General features: G+C 39.3%; 3 protein-coding genes across 5 annotated transcripts; 1 reads left to right on the top strand and 2 right to left on the bottom strand.

Annotated features, from left to right (window-relative positions):
• The first annotated feature begins 471 nt into the window (after nucleotides 1–471).
• On the top strand, nucleotides 472–12614 carry LOC135676167 (fanconi-associated nuclease 1 homolog). Of its 3 annotated transcripts, XM_065187045.1 has the most exons (15): nucleotides 475–775; nucleotides 874–1099; nucleotides 2079–2596; nucleotides 2666–2770; nucleotides 3625–3889; nucleotides 3983–4045; nucleotides 5321–5395; nucleotides 5477–5598; nucleotides 7879–7949; nucleotides 8028–8115; nucleotides 8233–8373; nucleotides 8447–8673; nucleotides 10906–11179; nucleotides 11291–11524; nucleotides 11978–12614. In XM_065187045.1, exons 1-15 carry the CDS (start codon nucleotides 596–598, stop codon nucleotides 12425–12427), a joined length of 3039 nt encoding a protein of 1012 aa, XP_065043117.1. In that variant the 5' UTR covers nucleotides 475–595; the 3' UTR covers nucleotides 12428–12614. The 3 variants fall into 3 exon arrangements, with proteins under 3 accessions (XP_065043115.1, XP_065043117.1, XP_065043116.1); XM_065187043.1 differs by having other exon boundaries at nucleotides 472–775; nucleotides 3625–4045; XM_065187044.1 differs by having other exon boundaries at nucleotides 479–775; nucleotides 874–1057; nucleotides 3625–4045.
• Nucleotides 12615–12883: 269 nt separating this feature from the next.
• On the bottom strand, nucleotides 12884–16259 carry LOC135676168 (uncharacterized). The gene is made up of 3 exons (XM_065187046.1): nucleotides 16091–16259; nucleotides 13195–13308; nucleotides 12884–13093 (listed from the first exon to the last, which is right to left on the bottom strand). Exons 1-3 carry the CDS (start codon nucleotides 16221–16223, stop codon nucleotides 13047–13049), a joined length of 294 nt encoding a protein of 97 aa, XP_065043118.1. The 5' UTR covers nucleotides 16224–16259; the 3' UTR covers nucleotides 12884–13046.
• A 2526-nt stretch (nucleotides 16260–18785) lies between these two features.
• Nucleotides 18786–24874, bottom strand: LOC135676169 (isopentenyl-diphosphate Delta-isomerase I-like). Its single transcript, XM_065187047.1, has 7 exons — nucleotides 24621–24874; nucleotides 23303–23597; nucleotides 22419–22474; nucleotides 21070–21161; nucleotides 19509–19611; nucleotides 19299–19436; nucleotides 18786–19209 (listed from the first exon to the last, which is right to left on the bottom strand). Exons 1-7 carry the CDS (start codon nucleotides 24808–24810, stop codon nucleotides 18956–18958), a joined length of 1128 nt encoding a protein of 375 aa, XP_065043119.1. The 5' UTR covers nucleotides 24811–24874; the 3' UTR covers nucleotides 18786–18955.
• Between the last annotated feature and the right edge of the window lie 238 nt (nucleotides 24875–25112).

A 25112-nucleotide genomic window follows, 5' to 3' on the forward strand; every position in this document is an offset into this window, starting at 1 on the left:
GCCCGTTAACAGATGATTCCCTTCACTAATGTAGATGACAATAGGATGTCGGCGCAGATACCTGACCTTAATAAGTTGGATAGGAAAGAGTCCCATGCTTCTGTTTATTGTGTTGTCTGGGTCGCAAAAGCGCCGCATCATACTGTAGTTTATTTTTACTTTTTTAACTCTGTTCCATAGAGAATGAGATGGCTCACTCGTGCCGTTGGATCTCCTCGCATCCCCGTCATCAGCCACTCAAGTTTATCCATTGGCTTAGAGTTGTCCAACCCAAATCGATTGTCATCGCTGTAATTGATAATAATAGCTACTTAAATTATGTTACCAAGTTCTTTTATTGTATCAGTAGTGTTCTCACTACAAAAAGAATCACCTTTCAAATTATTTTAGGGGTCGCGACCAGAGGCAGGATGGATAACCAACCGAGTGGAATAAATAAATAAGTAAATAAAGCTGAAAATTGAGAACAGCGGATGACTTTTGTTTCGGTTTCTGCTTTTATGCGACTCCCGCGATGTACTAAATTAATAGCCGATTAAAAAGGCGTCGCGCGCAGGGAAGGCGGGAGAACGATACCCCATTTCTTCTATATATAATGAACCGCTCATATCCGACCACATCTCCGATTTCCATCGCGGTCCGCAGAAGCGAGGGTTTAGGGCGTCCCATCGGTCGATCTGCCATGCACCTCCACGGATGGGAGTCTCTCAAGCGACTCATCGGCAAGCGGCGCCGACCCCGCTCCCCTCACCTTGCGCGGCTCCTCTCTCCGCCGGTCAGGCCCTCCCTCCCGTCTTATCTGTCCTCATTTCTTGCTGCTTTCGTCTGTCGTGTTAGCGTTTGAAAGTGGGATCTGGTTGTCTGTTCTTTCAGAATCCCACTAGCGATTCGAGGGGGGATGTCGCCAGCGATGCCGACACGCAGCCCTCCTCCTCGTCCGCCGAGGAACCGGCAACGACCATGGAAGGGCACGGAGTTTATGACATGGATTGGGTTTCTTGTCCCGTTTGTGGTAGATCGATTCGGGGGACTAATCACAATGTGAACTCCCATATCGGTAGGTTGACTTCTTCGTGTTTGGTAGCGTGCTCCCTTAATGGTGAGGTTCAACCCGTTTGTATTCACGAAACCTGGCTATTCAGCTGAAAAATAAAGCAAATCTTGTTCTGCAAGCAAGTCCGTCGTGGTATTTGATTGCAGCCTTTTATGTGGTTTATTAAATCACAAAGTGTTGGAATCTGCATGCTTAGACCTGTCCACTGTATATCAGTTAAAAGCTCTAAATACTAGCGACGTTTGGACCTAGAAGATTATACCAGTCTTGAATCTTGATGTTAGTATTTAGTTGCGCCAATTTTATAAATTATAGGTACTAAACTTTCACTAAAATATATGCCTTTGGAAGAAAGTGGTGAAGCCTAAATATGGTTGGGACTTACGGTATGATTTTGTTATTGTTGCTGGTTAAGCCTAAATATGTTGTCAAAAGGTGAAGGAAGTGCTTATTATAGTTGGAGCTTTTTTATATTTATGATAAAATTAGGACATGGAATCATTTAAAAGAACTTACAATCTTGTTTGCCACTGAAGGGGAACATCACTTCATAAATGGAGCAACCATAATTGCTTGCCGATTGACTATTACAGGTCAACTCAGTTAATTTAGTGATATATAGTTAAATTTGTTCCTTCAAAGAAACAAGAAATTGATGACAAAAAATGATCGTATAGTCGATGATGCTATTTATTACGTGGCTAATTACTCTTGGCTTTGACGATTTCTTTGCCTTGTTGCATCAGTGAATACTATTGGTTTCCAGGGCTTTGAGGCTTATTACTCCAGTGTTTGTTCCCTTTTATGCCTAATTGTGTCCAAGGTTGTTATTAATTTAGAGGACACGAATTTCAAGATAAAAACCTTTATATATGCTAAAACAACATATTTCAAGATTATATTTGTCATTGTATCTGATGTTATGTGCTATATCATAACTGATTATTCTATTCATCTTGGGCTTGTGAGTTGTTGCTAGTCGAATATCCTTTAGATTCTTATTGATCTAACTTCTGGCATGCAGATACATGTCTAATAGCAGGCACAAAGAGGAAATTTACCCAATGCACTCTTCTTCAATTTCAGTTCTTCAAAAGAAGTAAAATGGAATCAAGTCAGGATGGTGTAAAACATGAGACAGAAGATACTGTAAATGATGTGTTTAGTAGTAAAAATAATTCTAGTAATGCTCTTTTATTACCTGGAGATTCACACGGAAGTAGAAATGGAAACACACGGGGATTGTCCTCGGATCATTCTCCAAGCAATATAGAAACTTTTACAGAGATTGTTCCTCCTGAGACCACTGTACTTGATAATACTATTAGTCATGAGATAATGGTACCATGTGGCACCTATATGTTTCCTCAGATGAACATGGATAAGTTGGATGCATGTGGAACTAAAGGTGATGACTCTGTGATCACATTTGAGACTTACATTGTTGGCTGCAGATTTCATGAGAGTATTGAGTTGCAACAAGGTGCAAGAGTTTCTGTGGCAAGAGAACCTGAAAATGTTAAGGACAGGAATGCTATCAAGGTCTCTATTAGCTGGACTTGATTTTCAGCAAGTTTCTTCTTCCAACCATGGATTGATTTCTTTTGATAGGTGCTTTATGCGGATTATGGTCGTGCGGAGATGCTTGGATATTTGCCTCGGGAATTGTCAAAGCATCTGTCTCCTCTAATTGATTGTCGTTACATAGAATGTGAGGTAAGCTTATACAATGAGTAGTGTTTTGATTATACTTCACAAGCAAATGCATCAATCAGTCCATAGCACATAGATTGATAACCAGTATCTTCCATAGGTAGCTAGTGGCCTGGCTAAAACAAATGAATCTGCCAGGATTATTTTTAGTCATGGGCTTAGTGCTGGAGTCTAGATTATATTTTCCCAATACCAGCTTTTCGTGTATGCTTTTCAAGGTCTGTAAATATGTATGCATTACTGATGATAAACTGAACCTAGAATGTTTTTTACAATTTGGAACTGAGTTTGATTTTTGCGTTAAAGATGGAGGTACATGTTTATGTACAATGGTCATCTGACATTTGCATTTCAGATCTGAACAATTTGACAATTACTTGAACATATATTTTCTTTGTCAGTGTTTGGGTTTTGACATTTGCTAGGACCATCCAATGATATCATTCATTGTGCCTCAGCACTAAAGTGTTGAAGTTTGTTGCATGTATCTTTCTGGTTGTCAATCTACTTTGCTAATGTTACCTTTCCATTTATCAATAACTTCTCTGATATATAATTGATGCATTGTAAAGCTCTGTAAAAGCTGATACCTGATAGATATATTGGCATCAGTGTCCAGTAAGATATTTGTTAAGGTCAGAGGGTATACAACTTTTTTTATGTTCTAATGTCTTCCAAATTTTGAATATCTAGTCAATTCTTCTGTGTTGTCGGCATTTCTTATAATTTTTGACATGTTTCTTTAATTTAATAAATTTGTTAAATTAAAGAAACAAATTTTATGCTTACATGCACATTTTCTCCCTAATTTCTACTTAAGATGATCTTAATGCATAGCTAATTGTAACTTTTTCTAGGGGTTCGTTGATTCTCTTCCTGAACTTCGCCATGATGATGTCCCTATTCAGCTGGTTTGTCAAAAATCTGTAGCCTGTGATGAAAAGAAATCTGCCCATCTTGATTTTTCTGAATCCCTATGGGAAAAATTTCTCCTTGCTACTGAAAATATCAAGTTGCAATCACCTAAAATGACAAAGTACCAAAAGAATTTTTCTTTGATGATTGAAGAGGTTATGAGCCATCATTCTCACCTGTTTACTGTTGAAGAAAAAATGTTCACAGGTACCTTTGTGTGTTTTTTATTTCTGTATGTTCAATCAATACTTTATTTTATTTGCAGTAAGAACCAGGTGTTATCTGCTTTTCTTGATGCAGGATCTTTTAACTCACTATCTGATGAGGGTCAAAGGCTTTTTATACGTCTATACACTCGAAAAGGTTCTTATGACCTGGATTTTAAACTTTTACTAGCCATTGACTGCATGTCTTGAGCCATCCAAGATATCTAATTGACTTGCTATGCAACAAAAAAATAGAGCATAGTTGGCATCCTTTTTTATTTATGTTGTATGGTGGATTTACATCTGTAACTCCCTGCAAAAGTTGGAAATAATGGATTTAACCCTTGAAAAGTTAAAACTCAGCATATATCCCTTGAAAAGTGAGAAACAATACTGTTTCCTGTGACATCGCCCTAGGATTGAGTTTTCCATAATTATCTCTGGCAAGTGACGTTGATGTTGATTTTACTCTTTTTGAGCAACAACATTGAGTTTCAAGTCTGAAGCGATAAATCTGGTACCAAGCAGTGTTACAAGGGATATGCATGTGATTGTGCGATATTGTAGTTATTGTGTCACGAGCCTTAATATTTTCCTTCTCTGATACTGTATCTGTATTTAATTGCTTATGCCTCTCTTGAATCGGTAGAATGTGTTATAATTTTGTTGCTTGGTTGGGAAGTTCTTGGGCTTTTTAGCTCATAAATTCTTTAGAGAAATTGGAATGGGAGGTGCCAGAGCAGAAATGATTCTGTGTGGTGAGAATATATGATTAGTTTGCTGCTCCCTTTGATCAATATATGTAGCAGACAATATCCCTGTTGCTAGGGAGAAAATGCAAAAAAATAGAAAAAATGATACTGGGATTTTGGCATTGTTTCAGCTAAGTTGGATTTTAATGGTTTGGTCAAGGCATGACTTGGTATGCTCAGGTTTCACATGTTCTGGACTTGAGCTATATTATATCCAGATTCAGCAGGGCCACTGATACCTGCAAACACCAACTGACATATAGCTTTGATATGCTTGTAATCATTAGCTAGCATTCTGTATTTCCTTGAGGTTGTTTTAGCTGGCATTTTACATGTACATCTTGATTCTCTATGCTGTCTATGATTCAACTGTCACGCTTGAAAAAAACTTAACTTTCCAAATTTTAGAGCTTTTTCTATTGGTTCTATTGGCTACACAGTGTTAGTGTTTTGTAATTTGTTATCCACGATGGAATCTTGGCTTTTTCCCCTCAGAGAACTACATTTGTGGAGGCATGATCATGGACCTTTCATATGCTATTCCTCTTTGTACTTGCGTTGGGTTTTAAGAAGTAGATGGTAACAATAATGGACACTTTCCCAGCAGAATTTATAGAATAGGATCTAATTCTGTATGTTACAACTTTATGCAATTTACTAACAATTTCGAGTTTGCTCAGGTCCATGGTTTCGGGTGAGCAACATTTCCTACCCTGAGATACAAGATCCACAAAAAGCAGTTGAGGAGCTGCAGTGTAGATTTGTGCCCTTTCTAGTCAATGTTTATAATAAAAAAAATTCCCTCAGTATCTAACGACAATATTTACTGTATAAAGTGGCAGGCTACATCTACTCATTTCAGTCTAGTGAGGATCCATTCATATATGATATGAAAGAGGTTATCGATTTGCTTAATGTTTCTGAAATGCGAAAGGTCATAAATTTGGAACTTCCCAAGGTTTGTACTATCATTCTTTCAGATACTCGTCTCTTTTCGTCTAGCCCCAGTTGTTCTTCTATGTAGTTGCTTCAGTTGTAGCTTTTATTAGTATGTTACATGCTCATCCTAATACTAATATCTTTAACTTATGAATTCAAGTAATATGCCTTATATGTGTATGGTCCATCCAACTTGTTTTTTCGACCCCTTTTGTACTTTAAGTAATTTAAGACCTGCTCTTGATTGGGTGATTTTGGTTATCAAGCTCACATAGAGTATGCATGCTTTATGCACTTGAGATACAGCGTTAAGCAGCTCTTGGCCAAGGTCATCTTTCTTTTTGCACTTTTATTTATATTTTAGATGTTGTGTCTTATCTGGAGCATGTTTGGATGGTTTGTCCTAATTATGGATGTTGACTGTAGTTTGTGCTCCTACATTGATACATGGACTTCTGGTGACTACATATTAAGAGCTCATATGTGGACAGATACGGGTCCAATATATATGCTGGTCTACATTAATTTTCTTTTTTCTCTCACTTTATTTTGAAAGTCATCTTAGTTCATGGCAGGATGAATTTGTTTATTACTTCCTTTAAGTAAGATATTTGAGTCCTGCTTGTGTTGTTCACACAGTTATATATTATGTTTACATAGAATATTTAAATACATCTCAGAAGCATGAAGCTTAAACTACATATATCGTTGATTTTAACATTTTTAGGGGCCTTTCATGAAATAAAATATATTATTGATTTGGTGCTAAACAAATCAGTCCGACTTATATAACTAGAACACTTGAAAATTATTGCACAACTGAGGCACAATGCTCAATCTAATTATAATTGAATGATAATTAGAAGACCATTTTCTCTTTGAAGGCTTCTATTTTTACTATGTGATGTGATCTTGAAAAATCAGCAGCCACAAAATTCTATACCAGTATAATTAAGTTACATAAAAGGATCTTTTTGAAATATATATTCCAAATGAGTATAATTGCAGTTCTAGAAACTGTATTTTCATGTCCATCCATCTAATGTGTGAGATCCTAATTCTTAGAGACATTTATTTATTTATACCTAATTTCTATTAGTTGTATGTATGGTGGTTTTTGTGTATGTGTTTGTACATATTTTAAGATACATGGATACATATATTTATGCCCATATATGCATTGACAACACAATATACATATTTATGTTGCATGAGCCTTATAGGAGGTAGTCATATAATTGCTATATGTGGCTATGTAGACCGCATTTTGGAACTCAGACTATGTTGACCGCATATATTCCATATAATGACATCTTTTTTTCCAATCCCATATGGTCGTAGCAAGAACCTCACATGCTTGTATGCTTACATGGTTCACCTTATCAGTCCATACTGATGTATCGATCGACTGTCGGTACGGTATGTACCAAACCATACCGATGTACTAATATATGGTGTGATGGAGTGTACCAACAAATCGATATGTACCACCCATACTGAGCGGTATGTCTCGGTATGATGAACCTTACTTATACCTACCATATAAAGATCAAATATTGAGCACATGAAAAACGTAACGATCCTTGTACTGGATCTTAAAATACATGTTCTGATATGAACACAATCAGGCTTAGCACCAGCAAATCACAAGTGGTTAAAAGTTTTTGTGCTAAAGGAACTTAAGTGAAAGTACCAGGTAAAAGCATGATTAATGTGTGTTCAGTTAGACAATGTTTGGACTATTGAGCAGTTAAGGCTTAGCTTGCTATAAGCAAGCTAGACTCGATGAGAAGACGGATTGATAACAGCACTTGGAGGCCAAATTTGAGATATTATAATTGCAGAACTTAAATTTGTTTAAAACAAGGGGAAATTTGTTTAAAATGATCTGAAGGATTCCTTGAAGGACTTAGTAGTGTTCTACTAATGTTAATAAGATGGATATGCTAAGCAGAAAATGTTGATTGATTTAGGGAATCAAATTTTAGTTGTATTATGGACCATTATTTATCAGTCCGACCGAGGATTGGTTTCAAGCAGTATAGGCCAGAATTGGTAAAAGAAAAATAATTATCTTTTTTCCAGTAATACCAGGTGGTATATTGATAACATAGCAGTCTGATCGGTTTAGCGAAGCTGGTCTTGGACCAACATATAAACCCTCTTATTTTAAAGCTTATATTTGCATTTTGTTTCTTTATGAGGTGACAAATGCGTTTTGGACTTCTTTTTTAATGTATTCATTACTAATTTTCTTTCATTTTGTTGATTGGATTTCTTTTTTCGGTTGAATATTCAGAAGAGAATCAACTGCGCTCGCCGACATGAGCTTATAAATATCCTCTTTTCTGCTTATGCAAATGGAGCATGGTACAGTAATTTCATTTTTGTGCCTTTTTAAAGTTTCTCAATATTGTTGGTTGTTGTTTAACTATTGATTTACAACAGTCCACTGCTACCAAAGATGGTTCTTGGACAAGTGGGAACCTGCATAAGAATTTCTTCCTCTTCTGATATTCTATTCTGGCGTATTCAGGTTACTTACCTCACCTTTTCTTATAATAAGATTCTCAAGCTTTGGATATTACCAGAAACCTTTAGTTTGATGTCAGTTATTTATAAAATTTATAGTTTTCTTATCTTTTTTGTACAGAGGCTCTTTTTCCTTCATGGTGAGCAGGATCTTTCAGCATTTCTTTTAATGGACCTTGGAATGATCAAGTTTCCAGATTATGTCTGCAACATTTCTCACCGAATTTTTCAAGATCGAACTGACCTTCTTGAATATGAAGAGGTGCCATATTTAACCTTTGATATACATACTCACAACTGGCTAGTGTACTTACTCTGTCCAAACATCCCAACAGGCCATTGAAGTGGCACAGATAATGGATGAATCTCTAGAAGAAAGTAATATGGAAATGGTGATAAGATGCATTGATATATCTGATATTCGAATGTGTACAAATTTCAGGGGAAAATCTCAGTCCTCTACCTCTGGCTCTCCACCACAATTCTTTTCTACTTTTTCAGCATCATTTGTTTATTCAAAAGTGCTCTCACTCGGAGTTTCTTTTTTTGAGCGTGAACATAGGTACCGTTATTCTCTAACTACTATGCATTTCTTTAAACTTCACAATAATATGGAATGTTGAGTGGTACATTTTTGGTGGAGTGCAATGTTGAGTGCTGATCTCACTCTTTTTGGATGTCATGTTTTTCCAATCAATGATCAGACGACAAGCCAATCAGAATTTTCTGTTACCTCAACGACCCTTGGACATTGATGACCTTTCCTTAAAAAGGACTTATGAAATCTTCTCACAATAACTGATCGTCGATGTCTTTGCTCCTATTCAGTTCAATCTGCTATTTTATTTTATTAAACGAAGGTTTTCTTAAGGTTCTGCATTAAGGTGAAATCACGAAAACAATCTCTGTCAGAAGGCGCAAGGCTGCACAGGTAACCCTCAAACCTTGGATTAACAGGAGCCTGACGCATTTGGCATCAAACTATAGTTAGCTGGCATATTCACTAGTTCTTATGGTGTTGATAAAGTAGAATTTCTCCAAATCCTCTAAATAGTGATTCTTTTGTAGAAAAGCCAGAAGGTGCCAAGCTTATAAATTGTCTTAATCAAGTTCAGTAGTCTGGCATTTCACAATGCTAACATGTCCTTGATGCCGAGTGCCAAGCATAACATAGGAGAGCTAGATCCAAGTTTCATATCACTATAAATAGCTACTGATGGTTTCCTATTGTCAACTTTCCATTGTATCGAATAATGCAGAAATATAATTCGAACCTTAATCTCATCCTGATTCTGTAGTAAGCAAGTGCCTTACCTGGATCAAACAAGTCTTGCTCATTAATTTAGAACATTCTTTTGGAAATGGAAACAGAAATGAAGTTTGAAGCTATCCTGGCTTAATTTTTTGTTGATTTTATCTCTCATATTGTGACTAAATCATTTCCAGCATCATCCCTAGTTTTCTTATGTCAATGGCTATTTTATAGTGTTCCTATTTTTGCTTGGTGTTGTATTCATATTCTTTTCTTCACCAATCTTTTAATGAAGTAATGAGATGATCTCTTGTGCAAGTGAAGTTTTTGGCCTTTGCTATTGTCATCTTATGTTTGCCTATAAATGATTTTTTTTACTGCAATTAACAAGTCTGGTTATTGTAGTCCACAGGTAAGAACCTTCCTGTGAGCTGAATTTTTATTTCACCCTTGCAATGTTGCTTTTGAGATTCCTATTAGCTTATTGAACTCTACAGCATCTGCATTTCCCTTGAATATGCTGTATTTGGACCTTCTGATGTTCAGCTGGCACCATGTGAAAAATCTCCAAGACCCAAAGTTCAATCCAAAATAACATATATCAATCTTCTGATGAAAATAGAATAGTATCTAGTTTTACTTCTTTTTTAGCTGTGGATCTGAGTATCTATCATATGTCTCCTAGAATTATCCTTATTCTTTAAATGTAGATTCCCTATAAACACTAATTTTCTGTTGATAATTGACATATTAACCAACTTAATATGTATATTAGCTTCATCAGTTTGCCTTAAAACCTCTGAATCCTTTGTTATGTGGTCTAGGAGGTCCTTGCCTACCTATTATTTCATCCCAAGTTTATAATTGTGTTGATTCCCAGAAGTTTATAACTGTGAAGTACATATCTAGATTTAATTAGAAAGGCAATGTGCTGCTCATCATCATATTTTTCAGCAAATCATGAATCCCTGGGTATATAGGTTCTGAAGTCAGAGCGCCACTTACAAGTTATCTGAAAGCCTTTTAAATTCCACTTATTCTAATTGAGTTGCAGAAAGTAGAAGATGAAGTGTTACATGAGTCACCTCTCTGTCTGCAAATTTGATGAGTTGTGCTCCTGAAGGCAGAAAATCCTAAAATCATGATTGTGTATAGTCGCTTCTGTTTTGTTTATAATATTATTGATGTTGCTAAATCTCACATCAGGTCTGTGAAGCATCTCATATTTTTCTCTCCTCTGTTGGGTAATAAGAATTGCAATTCTTTGAGCTGTCGTCCCACATAATCTTGGAACACCATTTAATCATGTCATTTAAGCCTTAGGTGTACATGAAAGTACCTCATGATCATTCTACTAAGCATGGAAAGAATCTATGTTACTGAGGAAGAAGTTAACTTGAGAAGCAGTTACGGAATGTTTTTGACTTTTTTCTACAAAACTAATCAAATGTGTGATTGGGTTTTTCCAGTATTTTTGACTGGTTATTATATCGGAAGAATTTGGCAAGATTTAGTGATTGATATACATGTTGAATTTTCCAGGTATGAAGATGCAATAAGGCTTCTTAAGGGACTCCTTAGGAGAATCATTCATGACAGCAGGAGAGGATACTGGATGTTGAGGCTTTCTGTTGATTTGGAGCATATGAATCGTCTCAATGAGAGTCTTTCTGTAGCTGAAGAAGGTATATTGGATCCCTGCGTTCGTGCTGGTTCTAGAATCGCATTGCAAAGACGGGTTCTCCGTTTGGGCAAGCCACCACGCCGATGGAGGATACCTGATTATGCAGATTCTGTTAAGCGAAAAATCAAAGAGGTGAGTGATATGAGCATCAGACTAGTAAAAATTTATAAAAAACTTTCCAAAAGCTAGCTTAGCATACACACTAGGATTCATTTTAGCTGTAATTGCTTGCTTTGTTCTTAGGTTTGTATCAGAGGGAGACCTTTGACCAGTGAGACAGCAACAAAGAACTCGTACTATGGCTATGATGGTGAGCTGTGTGGAGTCGAGCAGCTAGCTCTGCAATTCTATGCGGAGGAAGGGGGTGGATGGAGTGGTGTCCACTCTGAAAGTGGCATTTGGATGACTATCTTTGGCCTTCTTATGTGGGATGTTATATTCTTCAACGTGCCTGATGTTTTTATGTCAAGATTTCAGGTTCTTTATCTGATAATCTAGAGGCTTCGCATGCAACACTTTTGAGTAGCTCTTCTGTCATCGTTAATCACTAGAGCCACATTTGTTTGATACATGTTCGTTGCTATTAGAATACTTCAATCTGCACGCAGCATCAGTTTGTTTAGTTTTTTTGACATGGAACCCACTACTACCTTTAATATCTCTAGTTATTACATATAATTGCATTCTATGAATTTGAGAATCACCGTCATCCCTGTGGATAGCACATGAGCTTTCTTGTAGACTGCTGTTAGTTTTATCATGTGATCATGTATTAGCCATTTAGAACTTGCCCTTATTATCTGTGCTGACTATTGAATCATCTTAACGACTTGTCCAATTAAATCCTTGTTGCACATTTATATGCAAAGTTGAAACCAGCCCAACTTGCTTCACCACTGACTGATGGTATGTATCTCTTGGTGTCTACAGATTGCTCCGTTAGACTTTGATACAGATGACTTTTATGTGACGAGGGAGAGTCTTATAGAATCTCAGCTGCAGAAGATAAACGGTGGCATGGCTGAGGAGATTCTGATCTCCTCATGGGAGTCTCATGTGGGAATCGCTTGCCGAGGTGTCAACTGGGAGCGGCATTCACTTTCTGATCTACGAGCTGCTGTCGCATGCATTGGAGGCAGCCCTTTGGCTTCTCTGTGCCGGCATCTAGCAACAGATTACCGGAGCTGGTCCAGTGGCATGCCGGATTTGTTGTTGTGGCGTTTCCACGGAGACAAGGGTGAGGGTGAAGCAAAGCTGGTGGAAGTAAAAGGTCCAACAGATCGGCTTTCAGAGCAACAGCGAGCATGGCTGCTGACCCTTATGGACTGCGGCTTCGACACTGAAGTTTGCAAGGTAAGACCCACCCTGAAATGCCAATAGCATCGTGTTTCGTCCTTGGTGTAGGTTTAGCTAATTCAATTTATATTGAAGAATTCATGTGTACAACATTAGCATGTGACGGTGAGAAAGGAACAAAGTTATGAGTGACAAAGAAAGAAAAAAAAGTTGTCGCTCCCAGAACAAGGAGATTCCGTGACCAGCAAGAAATGGTGTTGTTTCAAGGAAACTGTGTGTGGTACTCTCTCTCTCTCTCTCTCTCTCTCTCTCTCCATAGTCCGAGTATATGATGATGATACCTTCTCTATTTGTTTATTGCTTTCGGAACGCTAGAGGAAAACTGCAGGAAAGAGACTACAAGCAGCACTTGAACTGAATACCAAAATATACCGGGCAGCCTTTGACCATCACGTTCAAAAAGATATCATGACATGGTGCAGGAAATAAACTGCGGCCCTCAAATTAGTTGGTGCTTCCAAACATCCAAAAGCACAATCATGAAAAATAGCAATCTATCGTGCTAAACCATATCCGTTCAGTGGGATCATAGAACTACAATTTTTTGAATTTTCTCGGCCATTTAAACAAGAGAAACATAGATCGAGTCACGTGGTCTGATAAAAAAAACAACACAGACAAAAGTGAGACTGCAAAGTAACTGTCAACCACCATCAGCAATAGTCCTTTTTGAAGTGCTGATGTATAGAACTGCAATCAAGAGCACGAAAATATGTCCAAGTCATAATAAGCACGGGGCAGAGAAAAAGGAGGAAAAAGGTCTAATGTGTCATAAAATCATTGGCGTTTACCATTATTTCCTCTGATGAAAGCATCCCCATACTTGTTTTTCAGCTGACCATTGACATACTCCTCTGTTTGCTCCATTGCAATATTCATATATCCATCCAGACACGCTAGAATACCTACAAAACCAGGTGCTTCGGGAGTATATGAGAACCCATGAACCAACTCGTGCTAATCAGCTCTAACGAGTGGATTAATATGATACTAATAGTTCTAACAAATGCTAAATAGTTCTAAAGAAGGAACTGATAAGAATTGTAACCGACAACTACAAAGGAAGGTGGGGAAAGGAGAGGGTGACAATGACTGACGAAGGCGACGATGGACTAAGCTATGGATATATTAGTTGGTTCGATTGAACCAACTTGCTTATTCAATCAAACTAGGCTCGAACCCCGATCGAATTTCACTCGGGCGCTTACCTAAGCCTAGGCACCCAACGCCTGGGCCCAAGCGATCGCCCGAGTGGTGCTTCATCAAAATGCCTTGCCTCGCCTCACCCGAGCGCTTTTTAAAAACAATGGTCTCTCCTTCCACAAAATAATGAAATTCATAAAGACTGCAAAATGCATCATATACGACCATGGGATAGAGCTCCACAAAAGTAAAACTTTGGCAAACAACCAACACAAACTAATTGGAACATGAAATAAACATATTAAGATCTACCACACTATCTTAATAAGTTCAACTTATTAAGATCTATATGAACACCAAGGTCCACCACATCATCATCAACATCAACAAACCATGTAAACAACACTTTGTATGACATTGCATTTTTAACTTTCCAATCATCACACTATCATCTGAGATCGTTTTTAATTTTTTTATGAAATTTCCTCTAGCATACCCTTAATTGCTATTTCACTTAAGTTATAGTTCGAATTTTCATATTAAATTAATTAATTATGAAACCATGGAAAGAAGGGTGGAGAGGGAAGAGAAGAGGAAGGAAGAGGGAGGGCAGCAATGAAGGGTAGCACAGAGCGGAGAAAGGGAGGAGAAAACAGCTACGATAATGATTGCTGATGGCAAAAAGTGGTGAAGAGAGGAGAGAGAAGAGTGCGATGGATGCAACCACGTAGAAAGCAAAGAAGAGGAGGGAAGATAAGAAGTGAGAGAGGGCAGGACACAGAGGAAAGTGGGAGAGAAGAGGTCAGTGGAAAACTCTAGAACAAGATAGAAAGCAGAACGACATGCAGATGTATCTGACGTAAAGAGATGTGGGTGGTGGTAGAACTGGGATGTCAAGTGCCTGAACTGAGCCACTCACAGAGGTGATCCAAACCTTGAACAAGCCTCGCCTTGTCCAAGATCCATCAAAACGCTCAAGCCTTGCCTCACCTTGACCTCTTAACATCATGTTAAGAACTCCTCAATTTGTAGGTGAGAAGATATAAACGGAAGTCTTATTTTAAGGGGAACTTTAAAAAGTATTGAGGCAATAACCTTGAACACTCAGATGTTCACGATTCAGATGAAGACCACCCAATAAAATCCAAGGTTCCAAAACCTCTATGAAATGCAACTATTTACCTAGGTTACAAATGCAAAATGATGACGTTGTATAATCCTCTTTTCACTACAATAACAGTGTTTCCAAGTAGAATCTGTATTATTTCAATCCACCAGTAAAATCTTGGTTTCATCAAAGACTTTTTGAACTTCATGATCATAGAATTGCAAAGGATCAATGATCAGAGATTACAATCTTCTCATTTCTTTGTAGTTTCTATTATTGAGTAGGCACTAGTATATATACTGAGTGAATGAATAATTAAAGCTGAAAGCTAGACTCGAGGTTTTGCAGGCTCAGATATCTATTCTGATGAATAATGGTAATCAATGAACTGAGACAGGAACATGCAAGGAAAGCGATTCCAGGACAGACCAACTATAAAAGTATATTTGATAGGTAACAACTCTTCCAAAAAAATAAATAAAACTCAAGCAGGGCCAGATATATTTCAAAACATTTTCTTCTGGCTTACAATCTGCTTATTGGAAAACCAAGAAAAAATCCATCTCATACCTTGAACAACAGAGACGATAAAACCTAAGAGGACATGGCCAAACTTTCTAAAGCGCAGGACCTTCTAATAGAACCTGTGTAGAGGCACAGAATCTCCAGCATCCAAATATCCTCAAGAAACTCATTCAAATAAGTAATCAACCACAACCACTCCTAATCAAAGTATAAATCAAAGAACACAAAATGTGCTATATCATCAGGATAAATAAGTGCGCAATCCTTCCATATACTGACCCAAAATCAAGGAAAAAAAGTCGCTACAAATAGGAGAAACTAAGTCCCATATGTAAGGTCAACCTAAAAGTTGGACTAATATAAACAATTATGGCAATCCATAGGATGCGGGTTGCATTGAGAACAGATCTATTTCTTAGACTATCACGGGTAATTCTTACAGATGCTGATCGCCAGTGTCTATCATCTCTCTACTTCTTCTATCGTATGTCGCTTTCCATTCAGTTCGCTGCCCCAAGGAAGAGAAGCCACACAAACCCTGACGCGTTCTCAGATCAAGACCACAAAGGTCGTTCTTAGGATCAGGACAGATCTATTTCATAGACTATCACAGGTAATTCTTACAAATGCTGATCGCCATCGAACAGCCCATCACTCTCGTTTACTTCTCCTGTTCTATGTGGTTTTCCATTCATTTCACTTCAACGACGAGAAGCCATACGAACTATGACGAGTTCTCAGGCCAAGACTACAAAGGTATAACCCGAGATTGTCTAGAACAAAGGTTATACCGAATCCACAGAAGTCGAACTAACATATGATACGATTGGGTAGAGATGTAAGCCCAACACGCAAGCAAAAGAACAAATCAACGAATCGAAGCCTCGAGTACAAGATCAGAGAGGACGGACCTCGGTAATCGACCCCCGAGTTGAGCTTGACGACGACGGGACGGCCTCGGATTGACTTGAGAAAGTCCGACGGCGTCTTCGCCGACCCGCTCCCTCCGCCGCCGACCTTCTCTCCTCCGCCGCCAGTGCTCATAGAGGCTCCCCTTCTCTTTGCCCTTTCTTTTGGTGAGAAGGGTTTACGCTCGGAACGATATATCTTTACCAAATGGCAATGTTCCATTTTAACCCCTCTTCAAACTATATATTCGATAAAAGGACTGCTTATGTTCGGGTAAAGGACGAGTGTCGAAAAAAGTAAACTTATAGGTATGTTTTCGCAAATAAATGCATCCTCGATCAATCAAAGTGATTTGTTTCTTTTTTGCCCCTTTACATATTAAATTTAGGAAAAAGGACGTTGTGGTTGGGCGTTACAACCACTTGGAAGAAAAGGGGTTGGCTGTGCAATATAAGTCCAAATAGGTAATTCTCCAAACTTCCAATAACCTAAATGGTAAGTTTGTAATCCCACTATATTAATATTTTAGGTGTAGTTTATCATATATTTCATGTAGTTTATCATAACCTAAATGGTAAGTTTGTAATCCCACTATCATTAATGATAAACTCTCAACATTGTTCTAAGGGGCAAGTGGCAGGTGAGAGGTAATATTGAGAGTTCAATTTGAGCCGGTTCAACCTTGTTACCCTTGTCCCAAATCCTAAATGTCTTGCACCTGATGAGGATAATAATGGTGATAAGACTCGGGTGATGTCAGCTGTCTCAGATGAAGCCTCACGCCTTCGATTGACCTGTCTGCACCTGGTCAATGTGGACCGAAACGCCGACCAATGCACATTAACATCCTGCTTAGGCTTGATCATTCACGCCACGCCAACCGATGTCAGACGCTATCAGGAGTACGATCCTGTCCCCTGCAAGCTGGTACATCAGGCAACGGTAACCTCCCCTATAAATACCCTTGCGTTCGTCAAAGGTAGGGGGAGGAGAAAGAAAGACAAAAATCCCTTGTGACTATTAACTAACTTGATCGTCGGAGGGGTCGGGTCGAGCTCTCCCGACCCGACCTGTGTGCAGGTGCGAAGACGGAGGCCTCCCACTAAACGCCCAGGCGAGGAACCCCCTCCCGGAGGAAACGGTGACCCCTTCGCGATCAGACCACCGCAGTCGGCCACCTCAGCGGTCTCAAGGGACGTCCCGAAAAAATCCCCATCATTCAGATCCGAACCAAGCCGCGTCGACCCCGAGGTCATGGCTCAAAGTTGTTTACACCAACAGCACCTTTCTTCACATTCTTACTCTCATCTCTGACATCAAAGTGAGATTTAGGAAATCTTAAAGGAACGGTGAGTCAATCAACATCTTTCGAGATCCGTGGATTGATCACACAAATTTATTTAACCTTTGCCCCTCGATGATGATAGGTGGGTTTAGCCACCGAGCCCGCTTGGTTTAGTCACTCCCAGTGATGCTTACCATTTCATCGAGGACGAACCTGAAAACAGAGATCAGGATTGACCGGGTTGGAAAATCCTGTGGAGCCAAAAGCCAAATTTTTTCTTTGGAAGCTATATTAGAATAGGCTTCCCACTTCTGATCCACCGTCCAGCATCCTTCGCTCCCAAAAGGAGCTTTGCCCTGTCTGCAAGTTGGACGTTGACTCCCCCGAGCACATCTTCCTCACCTGCCGCATAGCCCAAATTTTATGGTCAGACATCCAGATCAAAGCCAAAGTCTCTTGCAGTTCTTTGATACTTGGGAGTTGAGCTCATGGCTTGAGGAAGGAAAGATGCTGGACAAATCTCAGTCAGTCCACTCGGGACTATATTGTTTGAGTGCGATGGCTCTCACAGCTCTTCTCTTAACTCTGCAGGAATCGGCATTATCATGAAGGACGTCAATGGAAAGGTGGCTGCAGCATGCTGTGCGACTGTTAAAGCTCACAATGCCATCGTAGCAGAAAGGGCAGCAATCCTGGAAGCCCTTAATTCTTGCCGAGCGCGAGAGGGATACTGCAAATCTTCTGCACCGACTCAACAAACATCGTTAACTATGTAAACGGCACCACAAACGCCCCTTTGGTTCCCCAAAGCCATTGTCAATAGTGTTGCTAACTTGTGTAGAGGACTGAAGGTGACCAAGTTCTGTCACATACTAAGGCAACAGAATTCCTTCTTAAGCTTTAATGCAATTTTTCCATTTCAACCAAAAAAAAAAAAACTCAAGGAGTGATTTTTGGTAAACAAAAAACATTTTCCTATTATTTTCTGAGTTTTCGGTGCCTGTTTTGAATGCAACATAGAAGAGAAATTAGAGAAAAGTTCATTTCTCGGTATTTGGGTTCCTAAAACATATATATGCGTCTGTATGTCAAAAATTATAAGTAAAATTTCACTAGGATTTCTATGAGCCCGTAAAGAAGAAGAATCAATTATAAGAGTTGAGACAAGGCGCAAATGGTGATAATACTGCTTAACATGTTAGTAATCACACAATGACTATGATATGAATGCATAACAAATTCCAAGGATTAAGAAACATGTTGAACTGCCAACAACTTCATTACCGTTAAGACAAATAAATAATTAAGATCATCATAAGGCAAATTCCATCCAAAGAGACTCATGCAGTAGAATCTTGGTGCAAGCACTATATCACACACACACACACAATCTGATAATGCTATTGGCTAAATGTTATAAACGAACCTCTTAATTAGATCAACCCTTAGGAGGCAAATTCAGCACGGCTAACAAACTCCTTTATTACAATTTACTCGGTTTCGTGGGATTTTGGCATTGTCCAAACAAAAGTGCAGAAACTTGATGATAAAGTTTAGGCATTAGAAAGCACCTGCTAAACTCCTAAACCAGTTTATGAATGGTTTTCATGTCAGCTGCCTCCAGAAGAGTGCCTTTCTCAACATGATCCCACCACTTCATCAGAAAGTTGTTGACAACCAATCTGAACCAAGGAGAGAGCTTGACACCATCCTCACCTGCATCTGCTTTCTTCACTAGGTCTTTCAGCTGGTCTCGATTCACATACTTGACGCCCGCAACCTCATCAGGGTTTGGAAGAAGTTTCACGTCACGGATGATAAACAGCAGATAATCAACTAAGTGCAGAAAAAACATTCAGCATGTTAAGATTGGAGAACAAATCCAACTCCAAGTTGTCAAAGGAAGGACTAGAGTAAGGGCATACGCTCGTGTTCCCCCCATTTTCCATCAGATGGTGCCTTGTAGAGCATGCGCCCAAGAGGAATAAACTGATCGACAGGTAAGTCTTCTGCAGGAATTCCTAGTTCATCCGATAACTTCCTTTGTGCAGCATTTCTAGCCCCTGGCGAATAAAAAGGTTAAGATACCAGCTTTTAACAAGTGAAAACTAGAGTAAAAAACCATGAAAAATTACCTAAGTAGTTCTCTGAAATAAGTTCAGATTCACGATAAAGAGGATGACTGCAGCAGGTATTTGTCCACACTAGCGGAAATGTCACCTTTGTTGCAGACCTTTGCTGAAAAAGATAAAAATATATCAGAGACTATATGACATGTTCAAAAGCCACAGAACTAAGCTGATCTGCATAGGACATCAAACTTGTTGAATTAGAATTATGTTCAATATTCAAGAAAATCATGTAGATACGGCAAGGCATGTAGCTCTCAAATGCAATGAAAATTAACTCTGTATGTAAAATAGAAAAAGGCTTTTCTTGCACAAGAATGTTATTCAGGTTCAGAACCAATCTTGTAAAAGCTTCAGGCCAATTGTAAATTTGAGTTCAGAAATTTTATTGAGTTTCAGTAATGTCCATATCATGAAAAGCATGATCTGTTGATGGTATGTTAGTACCCATTACATTTTTTATATATGCTAGGGGCAAAGTAACGATGTTATAGTGTAAAGGCCATGATGTCAGATACTGATAAATCAAATCCTTGTTTTCTGAAGATTTGGCAATCCTCCAGATCATTTGTTTACTTCCACCACTATTTTGCACTCCAGAAACCAAATTGGAAAAAGGAAAAAGTACCAACAAAAGTACTACTTCTAGACTCCAAGAATAAAATATGAAAAAGAAGTCTCAACAACAAAACAATTTAGACTCCAAGTTAAGAAAGGTAATGCAATAAAAAATTAACTACAAATCTTCATTCTAGAACCTAGTTTTAACAGGAACTAAGATGACTCTGATCAGTGGTCTTAAAGAACAGTCGAGTGATTGTTGATTTGTCTTAATGATCAATGATGCCACTAAAGAACAGAATAATTTGTGAAATTATTGAGAAGCTCTGACGCATGTGGTCCTACAAAAGGTGTACATTTTGTGATGTGCAGTGTCACCTGTTTTTCTAAGAATAAGTATAGGTATTCACGCCGATATCCTCTCACCCTCTCAGGCCTTGCATAGGCAGGAGTCGCGCACCTGGCTGCCCTTCCTATTAGATTTTGGTTTATGAAACGCACTCATTCAAAACCAATTACTATTGAGCTAATTTTATAAATTCTATCCATCGGCCAAGAAACCATACTTGATCCCCTCTAATTCTAAAGATATGAAAAATGGTAAAGTTTGACTCTTTTAAGTTTGTATATATTTTACCTCAAAATGAAAAGTTGTAGGCTTTGAAACCAAAAATGCTAACTTTACATGTGTGGCTATCCTACGAGTGGATATTGTTCACTGTGACCATGTACACGTGGGATTGTTGATTTCATGCAATTCCTTTTAAATTTTAAAATAAGTTCCTGATAACTTGGTACCTTCAACTATGCCTTTAAGAGCACACATGTATCTTTCTTCCAATTCACTAGATTAGTCTCTATAATCAGCACATCAGGTAATCAATGCATCAGTATCCCAGGGAAATGTTACAGGTAATTAAACTGATTTCCAGTTCTGATAGATGCATGAATTCATCAAACAATTAAATCATTTTCATAAGAAGCACAATTAACTCATCACACGTACCTGAAGTAGCAACTCATACTTTGAGTTGAAAAGAAAAACACTAAAAGCTCTATGAAGCAGGTTCTCTGATTCAATCTTTTCCATCAGATGGCCTGAAGATAAAAGAAAAATCACAGTACAAAAAAAAATCTTCAGAACATCCACATAAATGACTGATTGTTAAGGAGATCACTGCAAAGTGACAAACAGAAAATTTTTGTGCATGCAAAAAGGAAACGTAACATGAACATTGCAAATGAAAAGCAATATATTGCTGATCTAATTACATAATTTTTTTAAACTATAACAATGAACAATTATGCTGCAAAAAACATTCATGAAAGCCATAACATCAGAATACATCAGAACAAACGTACCTGATTCGCATTTTATGTTTTGAAATACTTTTGTTACTTGTGAAATACTTTTATGTTTTATGGTTAACTAAAGAGTTTAACCATCTTTAGTTAAACTCTTGCATTCATTTTTTGCTTTAGCCTATAGACTTGTTTGTATTTCTCTTAATATTATGCTAGTCCTGGTGGACTCGAATTGAAAATCTATTGGGTTTATATGCATTGGGAAGAAGATAACTCTTAAATACATAAGTGAAATCACATAAATTCAGGGTCTGCCGTATCGAGCTGTACCGCCCGGTGCGGGCGGTACGTACCGGTCCGACAGGTTGTCGGTACGCGGACCGACGGTTACCGGTCCGAGAGTACCGTAGCAGTGTAGTAGTGCTACAGTACTCGGTACACCTGGGTGTACCGCTCGGTATACCGTACCGTACCGATACCGAGCCTAGGTCGAAATACCGGTACGGTACGGTATTGCGAACCTTGCATAAATTATTATTAAACCCTTAAATAAGTGAATGAGAATGCAGAACAAGGATACATATGCATTGCACAGCCATTCTTGCATGTGTGGGCATGCACGTCACATGAATATCTAATATGCATCTCTCTAATGAACATGATACATGGTTATGACCTTGCAGAATCCACCCATGTTAAGCACACAAAGTACATACCATGCCTACTAGCCAGTCCAAATTTTGTGTGCAATGTGGCTGGTCAAAGTTGTTCTACATGTATAAAATCAGGAAATTCAAATGCAAAAAGGAAAAAAAGCCCAAAGTAGTACAGCCAATTGATTACGTTAAACTTAAAGTTTCTTGGCTACAAACAAACAATATCTTGACAGAAGCATAGCATAGAAAAAGAACCCAAAGAAGGCAGCTCCTTGACCCAAACATTGGTTGAGGCATCATCAAACAGACAAAGAATGTGTTTTATTTGACAATTGGTAGACAGTCAAAAGTAGCACAAATTGATCTACTTGGTGAAATTAGATGCACCACTCACAGTTGTATTTAGATTCATGTCCAATGACATTGTCATGCTCATCCACCAAGATACATCTGCATCACATGGAACAACCAACTTTATAATTGACAAAGAAATCAATATACATACTATAACACTTACGACAAAAGAAAAGCTGTCCAAACAACGTCTCTAATTGATTGGACAAAGACAACAACTATCTGAAGATACCACAAACGTTGATATTGTCAATTAGCTCAATAGCTGTAATCATGAAGGGGAAAAAGACAAAAGCGATCTAGAACTCCATTACAAACTGAGAACAACGTTCTACCAGCACTTCTAATTTATTTTATGCATATTACAGAAAAATATAAAGTAAAGCTCCAGGCGTCACTACACCAGATTAATGTGGAAAATATCCGAAAAGGAATTTAACAGTGTCTATAAATACATGAGTAGTTTCAGTGAGTAAATGCAACAAAAAGTCAATAGGCAAAGGAAGGAAATAAATGTTCAATAATCAATAGATTTAGATTCGCTCTTAAAACACATCTGGCTGGACTAGCTGGACTAGTGCATCTTTAATGCTAACAGTTTATCTAAGCAACCAATATGAACACATAAAGTGGATCAATATATTCTCTCTCTCTCTCTCTCTCTCTCGTTTCCGCAGAACCACAATTACCTGCCATTTGGAGAATGGTAACATACTTCCATCACAGATATGTAGTTCATATTTCCAATAAAGACGGAATCCATGTATCGATTCCGAACGTACAACAAAAAACAGAGTGTAACCCATAGCCATACATGCACGAATAGATGGCACAAAAGGAACAAAAGCAAGCCACAAATCGGTATCAGCGCATGGATCGAAGAGGAAACGAAGCAAAAAGTGGGATATGGGGAGAGAAGCTCACTCGTCCTCGAACATAAGGCGCCTTTGGACGGCATCCATGGTGGTTTCGTCGGCGACAGCGGCCATCGTCATGGAGGCGGGAGCAGATCTCGGACGAGGGGAGAGGAGAAAGCGAGTAACAGAGGAGGCGGATGCGATCCGAATGGCTGGCGACGCCACCGAGAGGGCGGCATGTAGTCGCGTAAGATGGGCCGACACGTGCGTCGGGGTTCGTGCGCTTGCTTTCTCTCTGTCCGAGTACACCGCCGCACGAGGCAGCATGCAGGAATCTGTCTCCCTGTGGCTCGTCGTGCCCCCTAAGCACATGATACACGATTACATATGAATATGATATCCAACTCAAATATCAGATATGAAGACTGAAAATTTGGATCCAATCCGTGAGTCGATCGAATCCAAATCGAACCCGATGACGCCCATTTAAAGGGTGACTCGAACCGAGTTGGTTCACTAAATTGAATGAGATCCATCTATGCTCGCCTACGACTTCTGTGGGTGCAAATTAATGGCCTAGGCAGGTTGAAATCAGCCATTGGTGTGTCGCATGCACGCGCTTCACGTGACAGTGACCAGGCCGGAAGAGCCGAACTTTTGGAAGGTGAATCATGCGGGTGCGGGAGGTACAGTTACCAAATGGAAATGTGGTAGACAAAATAAACGAGGTGGACGGCACAAATGTGTGTGGAGCGTCGGTGGCTTCGTTGCCCCAACTTTCCATGAACCGAGTTCACCCTGGGTTCTCTCTCTCCCTGACACGGCAGTGGTTAAAAGGGTGGGGCTCACACATTCTTGGGAATGAATGGGCATGCCGGGGGGGGCATGCTAGTTGGTCCAACAATCTGCCGCCACATGTTCGAACAGAGGGCGAATGAATCATTTTTCCTATTCTTCTCAGCTGTCTTTATACGAAATACGATGATTTGGAGAAGTAGAGAAAGGAATGAACGATACGCCTCTCAATTTCCTTTCCTACAATTCGAGCAACCAAAGATTGAAGTAGAGAAGATAAAAATCGCAAATGAAGCGACGACCGAGATGGAGGATTTGGTGAGTGAAAACTGGAGTGGATCCTACATCGAGCACCTGAAAAGGATGGAAAGGTAGGTGGGCTGACAAGCGCTCGATGAGGTCGGAAGAGTAGACAACGGAAGAACAATCGCTGGCGAACTCAAAAAGTGAAACTGGCATCGAAAGCTCCAATTCGAGGGAACGAAACCGAAGACTGTCAATAAATTTCATCAAGATCTACCTTTAGAGTGGACGCTCTGTTGTAACAGTTCTTCCCCCATCTAAACGCAAAGAGAGGCGGTTTATCTCACCGACGAAACCGGAAGGCCGATGACTCGTCCGGCTCTGTAATCGGTGGCGGATTGGTCTCGGGGATGCCTGGAAACCGGAAGGTTTTGCCGAGGAGTAGCAGCGGAGGGTTCGCGCGGCGATCGAAAGGAGGCAAGCGTCTGGCTTAGTAAAGAAGCTGGAAGAGGTGACGAGTGCGGTCGCAAACTCCATGTCCAGCCCCGCCCCCCCCCCTCTCTCTCTCTCTCTCTCTCTCTCTCGGGGGTTTCTAATGGCCTCCGGTGGTGCAAAAAATGATCGCAAGGACGAGGGTATGACCGCGCCTTGCTTCCACGTTTCTTGGCAGCGATGCTACGAGCTTGGGCTGATACACCCGTGCGAACTATCACGGGTGGCGTGAATACCTTTTGTTTCATGCATCTGGACCCAGCATATCAGATATTTGACAGCATACTACATCACCCATGCCAATTTTAAGGGCTGATTCAGCCCTGCCTTCGACAGAACAGATACTC

This window comes from Musa acuminata, chromosome BXJ1-6, assembly GCF_036884655.1.
Source record: "Musa acuminata AAA Group cultivar baxijiao chromosome BXJ1-6, Cavendish_Baxijiao_AAA, whole genome shotgun sequence".
Classification (NCBI taxonomy): domain Eukaryota; kingdom Viridiplantae; phylum Streptophyta; class Magnoliopsida; order Zingiberales; family Musaceae; genus Musa; species Musa acuminata.

Excerpts from the sequence above, each read along its gene's own strand:
- LOC135676167 (XM_065187043.1), top strand. The coding sequence starts at position 596 with ATGAACCGCTCATATCCGACCACATCTCCGATTTCCATCGCGGTCCGC. Across the intron at positions 2,597-2,665 it reads AGGACAGGAATGCTATCAAG|GTGCTTTATGCGGATTATGG; the intron begins GTCTCTATTAGC and ends TTCTTTTGATAG. Across the intron at positions 8,116-8,232 it reads TTCTATTCTGGCGTATTCAG|AGGCTCTTTTTCCTTCATGG; the intron begins GTTACTTACCTC and ends TTTTTTGTACAG.
- LOC135676168 (XM_065187046.1), bottom strand. The coding sequence starts at position 16,223 with ATGAGCACTGGCGGCGGAGGAGAGAAGGTCGGCGGCGGAGGGAGCGGG. Across the intron at positions 13,309-16,090 it reads CTCGGGGGTCGATTACCGAG|GTATTCTAGCGTGTCTGGAT; the intron begins GTCCGTCCTCTC and ends CTGGTTTTGTAG. Across the intron at positions 13,094-13,194 it reads TTTCATCAGAGGAAATAATG|TTCTATACATCAGCACTTCA; the intron begins GTAAACGCCAAT and ends TCTTGATTGCAG.
- LOC135676169 (XM_065187047.1), bottom strand. The coding sequence starts at position 24,810 with ATGGAGTTTGCGACCGCACTCGTCACCTCTTCCAGCTTCTTTACTAAG. Across the intron at positions 22,475-23,302 it reads CGCCTTATGTTCGAGGACGA|ATGTATCTTGGTGGATGAGC; the intron begins GTGAGCTTCTCT and ends CATGTGATGCAG. Across the intron at positions 19,437-19,508 it reads TATTTCAGAGAACTACTTAG|GGGCTAGAAATGCTGCACAA; the intron begins GTAATTTTTCAT and ends TTTATTCGCCAG.